This window comes from Gossypium raimondii, chromosome 7 (assembly GCF_025698545.1).
Source record: "Gossypium raimondii isolate GPD5lz chromosome 7, ASM2569854v1, whole genome shotgun sequence".
Lineage (NCBI taxonomy): Eukaryota > Viridiplantae > Streptophyta > Magnoliopsida > Malvales > Malvaceae > Gossypium > Gossypium raimondii.
Window position 1 is genome coordinate 44881955 of NC_068571.1, and position 15727 is coordinate 44897681.

At 34.2% G+C, this 15727-nt stretch overlaps 3 protein-coding genes across 4 annotated transcripts; 1 reads left to right on the forward strand and 2 right to left on the reverse strand.

Moving 5' to 3' along the window:
• The first annotated feature begins 1258 nt into the window (after positions 1–1258).
• On the forward strand, positions 1259–3980 carry LOC105788590 (delta(7)-sterol-C5(6)-desaturase). The gene is made up of 3 exons (XM_012615545.2): positions 1259–1747; positions 2102–2407; positions 3265–3980. The coding sequence occupies exons 1-3, from the start codon at positions 1528–1530 to the stop codon at positions 3558–3560; spliced, it is 822 nt and encodes a 273-aa protein (XP_012470999.1). The 5' UTR covers positions 1259–1527; the 3' UTR covers positions 3561–3980.
• A 417-nt stretch (positions 3981–4397) lies between these two features.
• Positions 4398–12293, reverse strand: LOC105788582 (plastidic glucose transporter 4). Of its 2 annotated transcripts, none has more exons than XM_052634030.1 (14): positions 12077–12293; positions 11681–11940; positions 10305–10419; positions 9788–9855; positions 9253–9385; positions 9066–9165; positions 8874–8986; positions 7848–7941; positions 7584–7737; positions 6840–6986; positions 6668–6741; positions 5454–5542; positions 5212–5326; positions 4398–4801 (listed from the first exon to the last, which is right to left on the reverse strand). In XM_052634030.1, the coding sequence occupies exons 2-14, from the start codon at positions 11937–11939 to the stop codon at positions 4619–4621; spliced, it is 1644 nt and encodes a 547-aa protein (XP_052489990.1). In that variant the 5' UTR covers position 11940; positions 12077–12293; the 3' UTR covers positions 4398–4618. The 2 variants fall into 2 exon arrangements, with proteins under 2 accessions (XP_052489990.1, XP_012470989.1); XM_012615535.2 differs by having other exon boundaries at positions 11681–11949.
• A 1396-nt stretch (positions 12294–13689) lies between these two features.
• LOC105788574 (uncharacterized) lies at positions 13690–15192 on the reverse strand. The gene has a single exon (XM_012615523.2). It carries the CDS (start codon positions 14898–14900, stop codon positions 14151–14153), a length of 750 nt encoding a protein of 249 aa, XP_012470977.1. The 5' UTR covers positions 14901–15192; the 3' UTR covers positions 13690–14150.
• Positions 15193–15727: the final 535 nt, after the last annotated feature.

Consider the following 15727-nt stretch of genomic DNA (forward strand, 5'->3'; position numbering starts at 1 on the left):
TTGGCGCTAAGGTAAGGAGTAAGAAGGCTGCCGCTAGGGTTCTTTCTGCTTTTGTTTTGTATTTTAGGCTAGCGGGCTGGATTAGATTTGGGTTAATAGACATTTTGGGCTGTGTAAATGGACTGGACATTTTTGTCATTATTTAGTTTTTATTTGATTTTTTAACCAGGCCAAAATTGACCTATTACAATAAGAATTCAAAATTTTAAAACATAAATATAATTTGAAATCAAATTTTGGGTGGTTTACTCCACCCATACAATAATGGGAAGGGATAAATGAATTTTGGTTTAATGTATAATTCGATATATGAATTTTAATTTGGTATAATTATATATATGAAATTTTGATTTTGATTCAATTACATTTAAAGAAATAAATACATATATTTATTTTCATATTCAATTAATATACTTGTTCTCGTATGTAATATATCAATGTAAAATAATGCTAATTCAATAATATTGTTAATGATCTATAAAAATTGGATCAAACCAAAATATTATGTATAAAATCGCATAACATGAAAATTCTTATACAACATTACGCATTGTATCAAAATCTATGTATAATTTTGATACTTTTGTGGTTGTAAAGTGAATACAACACTAATCACAACAATTAATATTTTTTTTTGGTGAATTAGTGAATTACAATATCAGGGTAAAGCCCGAACAACAAACACGGGTAGCGTGACTCAATCCTAGATCACACTTGGGGCGATGAACACCCTTGACTATCAGGCCATTACATGGTATTCCAACAATTAATATTTTTCATCTATTATACATAATTTTGATTGATATAATAATAAATTAATTCCTTAATATATATATATATATATATATATATAGATATATATATATCATGTCAATTTGGTCTTGATTCTAAAAAGAATATCGAAAAATGTATAAAATTTTAAAAATTCTAAAATCTTCAAAAAGAATTTATCTATCAAATTGATGTAAAATTGACTAAAAATATTAATAGTATGATTAATTATTCTTAACTCACATTAAAAAAAAAAAAAAGAAGAAGATAAAATTGGTCCAGAGAAGGACTAATTTAGTTAAAATCAAAATTGAAAGGGAAATAAATCCCAGCCTAAATAATTAAAGTTGGGGGGTATTATGTGGAACAATTTCAGCGAGGAATGTTGACAAGATGAGGCGATGTCTGTCCGGACCTATTACGCAGCCTGCTTAATCACATCACGCCGTCCTACGCACTTTTATTATATAGTACATGAGTAGGAAACAATGCACTTGACAGAGTCGTATGGGCCATTTTTTAACTGACAATCCAGCTAATAAGAACTTAATAAAGATTAGCTATATATACAGATTGTTTCTGACATCAAACCTCACACAAATCTTTTAATTTCAGTTTTTCTTTTTGATCCAGAAACCAAAGAAAATCCCTTCCCCCCTCCCCCCTTGTTATTTGTCTTGACGTCTTCTTTCCTGGGTATAAATCTGTTGTTGCTCCGGTGATTGATCATCGCCGGTTGTGTTCGGTTGCACACCAATGGGAGACGAGTATTTGCAGCAGTTCTTGGATGAAACCACTTGGTACAATCACATTGTTTTGGGATACCTTTTGCCTACAAATCTATGGTACCCTCTTCCCCATTTCTTGCAGACATGGCTACGAAACTACCTTGCTGGGACTTTGCTTTACCTCATCTCTGGTTTCCTTTGGTGTTTCTATATTTACTACTTGAAACGCAATGTCTATGTTCCCAAAGGTATTCTTTTGTGATTTTAAATCTGGGTTGGGTTTAATTTTTTATGGTTTGGTGTTGATCTTAAATCGTTTTCATTCTAGCTGTTGTTTTTATTTGAGATTGTTTTGAATCTGGAATTTCATCACTGATTTTTCAATTTGGGAGTTGAATCAATGATGAAATATGGATCGATTGTATTATGATCATTGTCGAGAATATTATGAGCCTAAAAGAATCTTACTCTTATCCTATCTATATGGATTACATAATCTCAAAAGCTATTAGGGTCCAAACAACACACTACACCTAGGTTAGTTGTAAACTATGTTAGTGTAGGAGCATTTACTTATTATATCATCAATGCACTTGTTGCAGATGCTATCCCCACAAATAAAGCCATGCTATTGCAAATTTATGTTGCTATGAAGGCCATGCCATGGTACTGTGCTCTTCCATCTCTTTCCGAATACATGATTGAAAATGGCTGGACAAAATGTTATGATAGAGTAAGTGAGGTCGGCTGGCTTCCACACTTACTATATTTGTCTCTTTATCTCGTATTTGTGGAGTTTGGGATTTACTGGATGCACAGAGAATTGCATGATATAAAACCATTATACAAGTACCTTCATGCAACTCATCACATCTACAACAAGCAGAATACACTTTCTCCATTTGCTGGTAAGTTTCTTATATGTGTACTTCACTTGGTTTATAGTTGCTTCCACTGCCTAAACACATTTTGGCTGATAGCTATAGAACACAATATTTGACATATTTAAGTAAGAGAGAATCCATAATTGACCTGTTTTAGCCCAACGGTGCCTTGAATTAGATATAAGATTAATCATTAGTCTGAAACTTAAAGATGTGTGCCACAAGTTACTCTAGATTTAGTGCCGATTGTTTCTGATTTCCTGTGGGAGTGCATACCTTAACAAAATCTTTGATACTTGTGGATTTCAGAATTATAGTTATATGGTAAATAGAATTATTTCATGTAAGGTCTGTTTTGCTGCTATAGTATCGATGTCACATTAATTAATCCATGTTAGTATGGACTGCCTACATATTTGAGATACGGAAAGCAGACCATTCATGTCTTAATGGCCAGTGGTGTTCTGTAAAAGCTTGTATCTTTGGGTGCCTACTGTGTTATTTAGTTCTGAGATTGGGGATACATAGAATTTGATGCTTTCATTTCTGGTAGTGGATCTATGTCAGTTCAAAATAATTTAGAGAAAATGATTTGGCGTATTCCTTGACAAAGGTGATGGAGAAGATTCACCCTGGTGGCAACTGTAAGGATGTCAGTAATAGATTCATGCCCATGTTAGACACATACCCGTATCTGACTATCACACTGGAGGCTAAGTAACATGTATTATAAATGATTTTACCTCAAAATAGTACTGTTGCTCCCCCTACCCCCCTCTTATTTTTTTCTTTTCTTTTTGATTTATATGGACTGAAGCAAGTAGGTGATAGTGATTAACAATTTGCTGTTTGATATGGGTGAAAACAATTTGCTATTTCAGGTTTGGCTTTTCACCCAGTGGACGGAATACTGCAGGCAGTACCTCATGTGATAGCACTCTTCATTATACCAACTCATTTTACAACACATGTCGGACTGCTGTTCCTCGAGGCCGTCTGGACGGCAAACATTCACGATTGCATCCATGGCAAACTATGGCCTGTGATGGGTGCTGGGTACCACACTATTCACCACACTACGTATCGCCATAACTATGGCCATTACACCATTTGGATGGATTGGATGCTTGGAACCCTACGTGACCCTAGTGACGAAGAAGGCAAGAAGGTCATGTAATTCCCTTTGTGCTCATCTTGACATTTTCTGTTTTGTCGTTTTAGATTCTCTTTTTTTGGATAGGTCCGCATGTTAATGGAGTCTGAGATGTTGTCGTAGCCTGTGTTGGTCGTAGTTTTTTAAATCATTCCTCCACTACAAACATTGTCTGCTTTAAGCTACTTTGGTGTTTATTATGGGAGCTTGGATCTCCTGTTTTCTTGAGTTTTAAATCTAGACGTTGCTTTTTGGAACTTGTAACTCCAATAGTCTCAACCAGTATTTAATTAGCAATGTCCTTGGAATTTGTGGGGGCACAACCCATATGTAATATTTCTCTCCTAATTGGAGATTGTGTTAGCCACAACAAAAGGTTCTACTTGGAATCTAATGAACATCAAATGTTTACTTGGATGGAAATACGAATTTTTCTGAATATAACCTGTTTTGTTATTGTCCGATAATATTCAATTCAACGTCAAAAGAAATTGTAAATTTTTTTAAGAGTATCTCTAGCCAATATTCAAAGAGAGAGTTGTAATCGTTGAATGTAATTGTAAAACAACATTTCTAGTAACGCATCTTTCCTTTCTCTTTGAAAGAACTTACCTATTTAATTGATTAGGGGAGGGATTTCAATCATCCTTTATCATTACACCATAAGCTCGGTAGCCGCTCATATTAAAATTTATTTCTTTCCATAAAAAATAAAATTATATCCACTACTCCTTCCGCTACCGTGCTTCTGAAAACTGCACAAACAGTTACCTCAAATTTCCCCTTCTCCTGATCATCTCATTATCTTCTTTCTTTTTTTAATAAAATTATTTCACGCTTAAAGCGTGTACATGGGACTAATTTTCTTACGCAACATCTTGCATTTCATAAACCAACAGAGTTCAAACTACCAAAAATCTCTTCTTTCCATATTTCAAGCAACATAGGTATACGTACACGTCACTAGAACTAGTTGCCTCTCTCTGGCCTTAACCAAAAGATGCAAAATAATGGAATGCTCATGAGATGAGCATTAACCAGCTTCAGAGATTATTTCTGCATACCTTTGGATATTGTACAAATTAAGTCGTCGGATTCAGAGCAAGCTCTATTTCTTCCAATGATCGCCCCTTTGTTTCCACAACGTTACCAGCTATGTACAAGACAGCAAGAGCGCACACACCAGCGAATCCCAAGTACACCGAGCTGATCCCAAACTTGTTCACAACACTCAAGAAATACAGGCCAATGACAAAGTTGGAGATCTGTTGGAATAAAAACACATGCCGCAGATGGAATCAATAAATACCCAATTGGTAGAAGAATGCAAAGATATTGAACGCCAAACATTTTCAGATCATGTTCTTTTAAACACAATATATAATCATATTACCCGGTTTGGAGGTGTTGAATGCGGGTATTATGTTTTGGGTATTCTCAAGTTTACTGTTCTGAGCTTCTCCATATTTTTGGAGAAATTATGCTCGTCTACTCATGTCCAAATATGTATATGAATATACTGTATGGATACTTAATGGTAATAAAAAGTCCAGGTAACACAGATAAGTAAGAACAAAAACAGTTGGTCCTGTCACAGTATCGACATATACAAATTTGCTTTTACGGATATGCATGAATATCAACAACTTTGGGCAGGTTCTCGATGGTGACTTACCCAATGCGTGCCAAGTGATAAAGCCACTGCTTTAGCTCTAATTCTGGAAGCAAATATCTCTGGCAGAAGAAGAGCAGGCACAGGCCCAGCACCAAGTGAAAAGGATAAAACGTAGCTGCGTAGAAGATATCGAAGCCAGGTTTAGATCTTATTAGCCAATAGGAGGAGATAACAATAGCAGGTATCAAAATAAGAAGAAAATTTCATGGGCTTCATTAATTGTATAAAAAGCATCAACTCACAGAACAGTTCCGACAACGGCTAGTGTGCCAGAATAGGGAGCCAAGACCTTCCAAGTGAATGACAAAGAAAGTAGCAACATTGAAGCAGCCTTCATGAGCCAAAAGAAGACAAAAAAATAAGACCAGTGAAAAATAAAAGTTCGTTAGTTTAAGAATCAGATGAGAAAATTGGGTAATAAATAATACGGACCACTTATGGTGACCCAAGAAGCAGGTCTAACAAAGTTTTCAGAATTAATAACTTTTGCATTTCCTCTCAACCAACTAATGTTCCCATATTATAAAATGTAGGGCCAAGCACATTGGAAGAAATAATACCAATAATAAACACATTGAAATATCACACCCATACATGGGTACAATTCAACCATTGGAAAGTCGAACAAAATGTTATGATGGTATTCTTGCTCATCAAAATCACTATTTCAGTCAAAGAATGGGCTATTTTTATTGTCTGCGAAAAGTACAATCCATTCAAGCATCCATGAATCAAAGGAAAAATATAGGCTCCAGATACTAAATAAATGCTTGCTGAGGGAGTCGTTTTACATGCAAGTAAATGTTAATTGCTTTATTCATAGTTTGCATAAACTACTCATTTACTGAAACCACCTGTGAAGTATCTTAGATGCTAAAGTGCACTACTTCCAAGCCAGTTAAAGAGAAATGTACTCCACTAAGGCATTGCAAATAATATTGAGGACCATAAATAAATAAGCATGATTTTATAATCTGAGCCATGGTTTTGAAACCATAGAAAGAGAAGAATATGAACAGAGTATTACAACAATTCAATCCTTCAACACAATTTAGTAGAAAAAAAAGAAAAAGTAACTCAATATACTTAGAAACATCTTTTAGACAATCTAGAATAATTATCCTAGAGTTTCCACAGTCCATACCTACAACCTAGCTAGAGTTTTGCATGCAAGAGAAGTTACAATCTTTAACAACATGGTATAATTTTGCCAATTCTAGTATAAAACTTCAGATGAAGTCTTTGCATCAAGGTAAGATCAGTTTCAATTTAAGAAACTTGATCATAATGTAGGGGGCAAAATAAAAGAAACTTTATGCAGTGAAGATACATGAGAGACGGCTTGTTTATGTATCTGAAGGCCCAAAATGCAAATGCAGTTAGTTTCAAAGAGATTGGCAGCGGAGTCCGCACTCTCTAATTTGGAAAAAGAATTACTACAACTTAATAAACCTACCATTCCAGAAAAACTTGTCATCAGAAGACTTTTTCTCCCTTGTCTGTCCATCAGAGAGGATGCAATAGCTGAGCCTGAAAAGCATATCAGAAGCGAGGGATGTTAAGTATCCTATGTGAACCTTTTTATTTTCCCCAAGAATTTATATTTTTGGAAATAATTAAATACTAACCAAAGACATTTGATGCCCCAACGAGAGCACTTGCTGCAACATCAGATGCAATTCCAGCACTACGAAACACAGCTGTAGAATAGTAAACTACAGCATTGATCCCAGCTAACTGCTGGAATAAGAAAAGTGCAGCTCCAACACTCACAACTGCAGCAAGACAAAAGTCAAGAAAGGGCATTACAATTATACATTAGAAAGAATTAAAATACTTGAAGGTCTGGTTCTCAGGATAATCAGTTTTAACCACGTGAGTAGTGATCCAGAAATCAAAAGAATCATGGGCTATATTAATTAGAACTAGGAAGAAATCAAGTTTAAACAAAAGGAGTTATATTACATCCTTGACCTTTGAGTTCATCATTGTTAATCATCAACAAATCAAGACAAAAATAAAATTTTGCAAGGAAAAGGGCAACTGATGGTTAAAACAAAACCTAAGTCTAGCACATTAAGTATTTGTGTCTTTATTTTGTAATCAGATAGGCTAGTGCAACCACTGTGACAATTCTTGAAAACAAAAAGAGAATACTAATGAAAGCATATTTTGATAATATTGAACCTTCAAGTTCAACTCCTACATGGTACATAAGTTTGACAAAGCAATACAAGAATTTAACGAATCTTTTGTATACCATCGGATCTTTCTTAATATTGTCCAGTAGCATAATTTTTATCAATAAGCCTTACAGCACAGTATAAAATACACCATGTCCACTTATGGTACCTTTCAAAATTCAGGTATACCTTTCCAGTAACGGCTGCTAAATAGATCAAACCATCCTGCTTCTTGTTCTGTAGAGCCCTGACCTGCAGTTCTTAACTCATACATAACTTCAGCAACTCTTTCCTTCCCATATAATGTTCTTATAGCTTTTTCAGCTTCAGGAATTTTCCCTTGCTGCAAAATTTGTGTTTAATCAATAAATAGTCATTATGTGTATAAAATATATATCTAAGTGAGATGAACGGAAATACAAAATAGAGAGACCAAGTAGTCCATTAAGAAACCTGAAACAGCCACCGAGGACTTTCTGGGGAAAAAGCCATTCCTACAGCCAATAAAATAGCAGGGACAATAGCAACGCCAAACATTGTTCTCCACCTAAATAGGAAAATGCATAAATAAGGCAGAAAAAGATAGTGTAATGGAAATGCTTAAGCAGAAACAAAAATTTACTTGCAAAATAAATCTTAATTCTTAACAACATTTTGGCACATCATGCACAACATTATATTATGTATAATGATCAAGGCATTTACCTGACCTATTCACTCAATCTCCATACAAAAGAAAAAGATCCAAAAAATAAATATTGATCAGAAAGCATACCAAAATAATTAGCTATTGGTCAGATGGAGCTTTTTTCTTCCTTTTATTTATTTAGTACAACTTTTTTGGGGAAGATAAGATTTGCACCAAGCTCTTTTAGCAGGGGAAAAAGGAAATTAAAAATATAGAAGAAAAGGGATAAAATCAACCATGACCAGGTGCCAATGAGAGGAAGAAAGGTCTTTAGTACTAGTAAGGGGAAATTTGTTATCAGATATAGCTACTAAAAACAGAAAGGATTTTAAGAATCACCACTTTTATACCAAACTGAAGCTCAAATTTCAGAAATATCTACCTAAAACTCTTGTCGAAGGTTAGAAGGGTGAAACTCTTTAGGTGCATGATTGAATGCATGCTCGGTAATTTCCAGACAAATTATTAAAACGCAATTTTAGGTAGAAAATTCACCAATCAATGGTGGATTCCCAACTTAGACAGTTGAATTTGGGTATGAACGAAAGAAGAGCTATTGCAAGCAACCTATTGAGACTAAAAAAGAACATGGGAATTAGCACCATTCCTATGAGTGCTCTTTTTTGAAAAGCCAACAGAGGTGGCAGTCCCCATTCAAAAGAGAAACTCAATGGCTTAATTGCTGAAGAAGACGAAGCGCCAGATGAAACCACTTTGAGGGTCAATCCAAATGCCATGTTTGGAGCAAATGATCCATGTGATGCAAGTATAAGAGTGCTAAGATAACATACCACAGTGGGTTTCCTGCTAAAGGTAATCCAGCCACTAATGCTGCAAGAATCCCAATACATATAAAAAGTTGATTTATAGATCCAAGTGCACCACGGATTTCAGTTGGCGAGATCTGACCAATTGAAAGAATGTCAGCAGAAGGTTCCAAAAACTAGACAACTAGAGCAAATAATAAGATCAGAAAATTTTACCTCAGATATGTAAAGAGGAACTATAGCAGACGATATGCCAATACCAATACCAGCCAGAAAGCGGCCAATTATCATAGTCTGGACCGTCTGGGCTGTAGCACTAAAATCAATTAAGGCATTTTAATGCATTAGTTTTCAACAAACTTCTGACAGTTGACAAGCTAATAGGAAATGAAATGGCACAGACGTGAGAAATGCTCCAATGATAAGTGGAATAGCATCTAATTGAAAAGTCTTAGTCCTGCCAAATTTGTCTGCCAACGTTCCCCCAGTAAATGAACCAACAGTGGCACCAGCAAGGAGTGTGCTGACAATCCACCCTACTCAAATTACCATAACATAATAATAAGTTGGCTAGTTCTTTGAAAAGTTAGACAGTTTAAAGCGTAACAAGTTGGGTACATAATCAAAATAAACAAATTATCTAAAAAGGAAAAAACAGCAATCCAACAACATCTGACATTGTTCAACTGACTAAAAGTGAAGCAAAATCATTTTTATAAATGAAACACGCAACAACAGATGAATAGCATGGAGCAGTTGAGTGCCATCTATTCCACTTAAATTTTACTAAATAATCTTCAAGCAATAAACGTGTTATTTATTGAGTCATGATACACAAGTTAAATATTCTAGGAACAAACCGGGGGGGGGGGGGAGAGAATGAAAAAACAGATGTAGAAATTTAATTTGCATATTAATTAGAAGATCACAATACATGCCTTGCATGACAGTATTTTCAGGAATCCCCAGATCCTTAGATAGATACTCAAGAGCACCATTTACCACCCTGAATAAAGGAAAAAGAAATAGAAAGGAGAGAGAGAAATTAGAAGCATGTAGAAAAATCAAAAGCCAAGCAAACAAATAAGCCATGTGACAAAAAAATATAGCAAGCAACTGCCAAGATATTAATCCAGAATTCTTTGCATAAATTTTCGCAAGAAATTTCTTTTTCTGGAATATAATAAATGGGGGGAGTCATATAGTTTGAATATTTCCAAAATATTGGAAATATTCACCACCATCCCTTGTTGAATGTGCTTTATATTTTCAGGACTCTACATATATGAACCACAGAGAACCTCTCTCAAGCTTTGTTATTGGTAAAGTATGTTTATCTGTTTCTAAATCACAAATCGCCTAAGTATATAATCGAAATGCTAAAATCACTAAATCAACAAGTTTAGAACCAGGAAACAAGAGCATGTTCCTCCTGAGTTGAACTGGGATATATACCCTAGATGGTAACCAAATAACATAGCTCCCAAACACGCAACACCAACAAATGGCAGAACTGCCCCAGAAGATTTCGCCTGAGGGTTGAATGGTGTCAAATCCTCAATGTCTCCACCTGCAATATAATTTCAATTGCCATTTGTAAGGATAAAAAAGCAGGTTAGAAAGACTAACTTATTTTGCAATGGTTACAAAACTCGGATGCTTGGCAAATGATCCATGCACAGGCCAGTACATATCTGAATAGGAAGAATGCTTTCTTCCAACAAGCTAACCCACTAACACATCAGTGTCACATATAGTAGGAAGCATCTGACAAGCATACATCCATCACAACTTAGCAAGTTAATAAATTTTAGTATTAAAACATGTGCTTTTCAACTTAAACTGACACAAAAAGATTTAGCAAATCATTTCAGTAAGATTAAAGTAAGTTCATCCGATTCACCATCGCAATGCTGCTATAGAAGATATAAAGGCCACTAGCAACCTCATGAAACAAATGTTTACAATTTGCTCTATCACTTAGAAAAATTTAATAATAATAAGGATCCATTGCTTATTTGTTCTTGCACCTATTTGTTTCTAGAAACAAAAAAAAAAAAAAAAAAAAGGAAGCTTGAAATTTGGATACAAAATCAAGTAATATTCCTAAATAACCAAAGTAAAATGTTAACCTTTTAAACACCAAAATACATTAGTTTTCTTGCATAAAGAATAATAATTTGAATGCGTCACATTTAGTTTTAATTAAATAAACAATTTTATTTTTACGACGTGCTTTTACTTTGATTTTCCTAGAAGCAAATAAGCAGGCAGCACAATTAACAACAAAACAGCACCTAATGATTCATTCCTTTACGTGATGCTCCTTATAATTCCCGATGTAGATTTAACAATTCTTATACACATATTGTTCGTGTTTTTTCTTTCAATTTCATGGTCGTATTTGAATTATATAAATATGATACTAATATGAGTTACATATGAGATGCTCCTTATCCATGTCGAATTCATGTTTTTTTTTCATGTTCCATTTCCTTATATTTACTGTTTTCATGTATCATGTCCACAATTGACATATCAATCCAATGCCTCCAAAGTTTTACCATACAATAAAAATTATGAAACATTTGATTAATAACTTTTTGTTAAAGGAAAAAAAAAAGAAAAAGAGCAGCAGATAATTAACAACAGCAACAAATCGCGCCATTCTATATCACTAGCCAAACAAAAAATCGATTTCACTAACATGCAATTCTTTCATTAAGCAATTTTCCTCATCTAAAAATTCAACATAAATTCAATAAACAGATTCAACCACGACACACAGCTTAAAAGTGAAAGGAAAAGGAGAACGAGAAAGAGAAAGAGACCAGAGGCTTGAGCTTTGATCGATCGAGTTTTGACCGAAGAGCGAACTGCGATTTCGATACCATTTTTGGCACGTACAAGTCCAGCTCCCATCGAAACGTCACCTGATCTTGAACCGCTGCAGGTGGAACCACTTCGGATGCAAAAATTGCGATTCAAAGTTAAACTCCGTTGCTTAACTTCACCAAAGCAAGGGAATACTCTCCCTTTTGAAATCTCAATGGCGAAATTCCCTCTGACTAAATGCGTTGACGCCTGCATCCTGAATTACCTGATTCACAAAATAAATAAGTAACCGACCAATCAAAAAAGTAAAAAAAAAAAAATTTAAAAAGGATCAAAACGGAAGCGCATTTGGAAAGCGGAATCAGTGAGTGAGAAGTGAGAGATGGATTTACCAAATCGGAAGGCGGAGCTGAGAGTGAGTGAGAGGGCGAATCGGAATCTGACTTCTGTTTGGAAGACGACAACAGCCTCGGAAAATCAGTTGAGAGAGAGCAGCAATGGAGTTACTGTTTGTTATGCTCAGTAAAAGCTTAGCAACAAAAGAACAAACTTGGTGGAGATATCAATCCATCAATGAATTATCCTCTTGTAATTTCATTTTCTGTACAAACTTGGTAAGCCAAATGACCCATTATTAATATAATAATGACAAAGATTTGCGTTGTTTTCTATTCAAATAGTAAATTATACTCTTTTCTTTTATTTTTATAAATTGATTTTAATTATCTGATGTAAGCTAACTCTTAAAATATTATCTTCTATCATATTTCATCCCATTTAGAATTTATGTTTATTTCGGTAAAAGGAAAACTAAAGTTTATGTATTTGTTTTGGCTTATATTAAAATATTATATACTTGTAAATATAAATAAATGTTAAAATTATTAATTATATTCAATAAATATTACATTGTATTTTAAATATAAATATATAATTTAGTATAAAGCATATTAAATAGTAAAAGAAACAAAATTTAAATTATTTCATATCTAATCAAATTCAAAATGTGATGAATAAATTGATTGTGAAGTAAATTATACTCAAATAAGAAACGTGAGATTCGATCCAGAAAATGAGTAAATATTATTATTTTATAAAAAATAAGGAAAATGAAAATGGCGGAGGGACTGTTTTTGTGTTTAAAAAATGAAAACGTTGAGATTTTGGATTAGATTTGCAATGCGTTGGAGATGACGTGGACACACGTGAGGGCCGCTTCGCCTACGCCTCTTGTTCATCATGCAACACCATTTTTTGTTTTTTTTTTCCCTTTATTTTCAATATTTTTTATATGATTTGAAAATTAACTAATATTTGAGATGTTATCTCAAAGCTCAAACTTATAGTACTTTTAGTTTTTGGGTTATGCTATTTGGACATTTTCGGCCTAACTATTTGGACTTGAATTAAGTTCATTATGGAAGCCCAATTTATAATTAACATATATAGTCTATGATAATTATTTTGTACACTGTGTAATTATAAATCATAATCGGAATTAAAAATTCAAATGTTTTAAAATTATATTTTAAAATAAAATTTAATTAAAAAAGACGTGATGACTTCGTAAACCCGTTGATAATTATTCTTTTTTTAAATTCCAGTGCGGCTCTATAAACTGATTCTCTCTTTTTCTATTTCTAATTTTTCTCTTGGATTTGTGGTGGTGTTTTTCTTTTTCCCATATATCTTCGATTTTTTTCATTTTATTTTTACTTAGGCATATGGAATATGATAAGGTGACGAAAGGCAATTAAAAAGTAATGCGAGTGCTGCCACCTAACCAAAGGCAAGCTTAGGTGTACATTTGAGTATGTCTTTTGGCTTCTTACAAGTAAATTATTTACACAACATTTAAAAAAGAACCAACCATTTTGATCAATGATTTGGCTTGCCAACACAGATGCTCAATTATATCTTTTTCGTATATAAGAACTGATGAATTAAAACATAACTATTGGTGTCTGAAAAAGCTTACATTACAAACAAATCTTAATTCACATAATAAACTATCAAACAGCTTATCTAAAATTAATTGGAAATTATGAGTAAAACATATGAGTTACATTATAGTCCAGCAGTAAGTAAATATATATACCCAAAATCAAGAAGCATTTCCAGGATAGCAGTCACCAACAAACTTGCACTTGCGCTAAAGAGAAACAAAATGAGGTCTAATAATCTTGAGAAACACATCATGGAAAAAAGTTAATGGGAAAAAGGAAATTATAGAAAAAAAAAAGAAAAAACCAACATGTGACAACCATGAAAGCAGTGGTACCTGTCATTTTGTTTTCCCAAAGCAGGTTCCATGAATTATATCTTTCCACCCCTGGTCCCTGCCCCCCCCCCCCCCCCAATTGACATTTCCATCTTCTTTTGTTGTCTTCTTAACCCCAATCTCTATTTGCATTTTTTTCTCTCAAATGGGTAATTAACAAGGATCAAATCCATGTATGGATCATATCATTTCCTCTTGCAGCTGTTCTTAGCTTTGTTGCCATTGAAGAAGATCGAACCTAAACCGAACAAATTACCAGAAGGAACATTGAGAACAGGATGAACACCATTACCGTAATAAGGCTTATAAGCAGTCTTCTTCAGTGGAGGCTTTTGATGAGAACTTGTGGAAAACTTGAAAGATGGATTAGTAATAGCATTAGCAGCAGCATGTTTATGTGAATGGATGTGTTTAGGGTTATTGGGCGAAGGGTGTTTAACATTTGGTGTAGAACCAGTTGAATTGCTTCTTGACAAAAGTGGTAAAGGACATAAGCTTCTGCCATAACCACTCCCACAGCTGAAGCTACTACTCCTTTTGAAACCCCAAAATGAAGTTGACTTTGAACTTTGCTTCTCTTCTTCTTTCGAGCTTTCTGCTGCTTTCTGAGGTGGCAATGGCGGCGGTGGTGGTGAAGAAGAGTGGTCAGTTTGTTTAGAGGGGTTGCTCTTCTTGATGTCAGTGGGAAGGATTTTACCGTCGGAGAAAAGTTCATCGGCGGAGGGCGCTTCTTGTTCGAAGGTTTCACCAACGCCGAAATCAAAATCAACGCTTGAATTCAAGGAAGAAGGCTTAGAACGGAAAGGGCGTTGTTCAACAGGGACATCATCGAAATGACAAAGATCAAGAGAAAATGAAATCCTTGGACTGATGCCACAATTGTCTGAGCAAAGTTCTACTGCCATTTTTGTTCCAATAATAAGAAAATCAATCATGCAAAAACAGAAACTCTGAAACTTTGCATTAAAAATGCTATTCAGATAATGACATGCAAAAAGGAAAAAGAATTTAAGAACGAAAAAAATGCAAAAATCAAAGCATGTCAGGGGAAGATTTTGTTTGGGATAAAAAGGGAAATGAAAATGAAGAAATGATAATTGAAGGTAGAAGGAATCAAGTGAATGGCAGAAAATAAATGACCAAAAAAATAGACATATTTGCAGCCTTTTATCTCTCAGAGTCAGTAGAGGAATAGGAAATTAGTTAAAACTTTACATGGTAGAATAATCTGCTGCCTGCTATTATTCTCATACATACAGCTAGACATTTTTTCCCTTAATTCATGGCCTACGTCAAGATTTTATCACTTATATAATTATTATTAATACTAAAGGTTTTAACACATGTGCGTGGAAATAACTATTTAGCAAGTGTGTTTAAAAATAACATATCAAGTTTAAAATAGTTTAGTTTCATTTGAAAGACCGTCGCTTGTTGCAGACACAATTTCAACATCTCACATTTTGTTGGGTTCGATAATCTGCCAAGAAGGCCGCTCATAAGCTTGCACGGGCAGCCTTATCTCATGTGAATCCATCTGTTTATGTTTCTACTCCAGCATGTATTTTCGATGTTTTACAGAGGGTGCGCATAATCCTGTTATGGAGGGGTTTAGGCTCGGGTGTATAGAATAAGCCTGATGATGACTTAGGTTTAGTTTACCTTTTCTATTTGTTTTTGTGCATCTTATTTCATTTTCTCCTTAATGAAGATTTGACTTAAAAAAAAACACATATGCAATAATACGAAATTAAAATAAAAA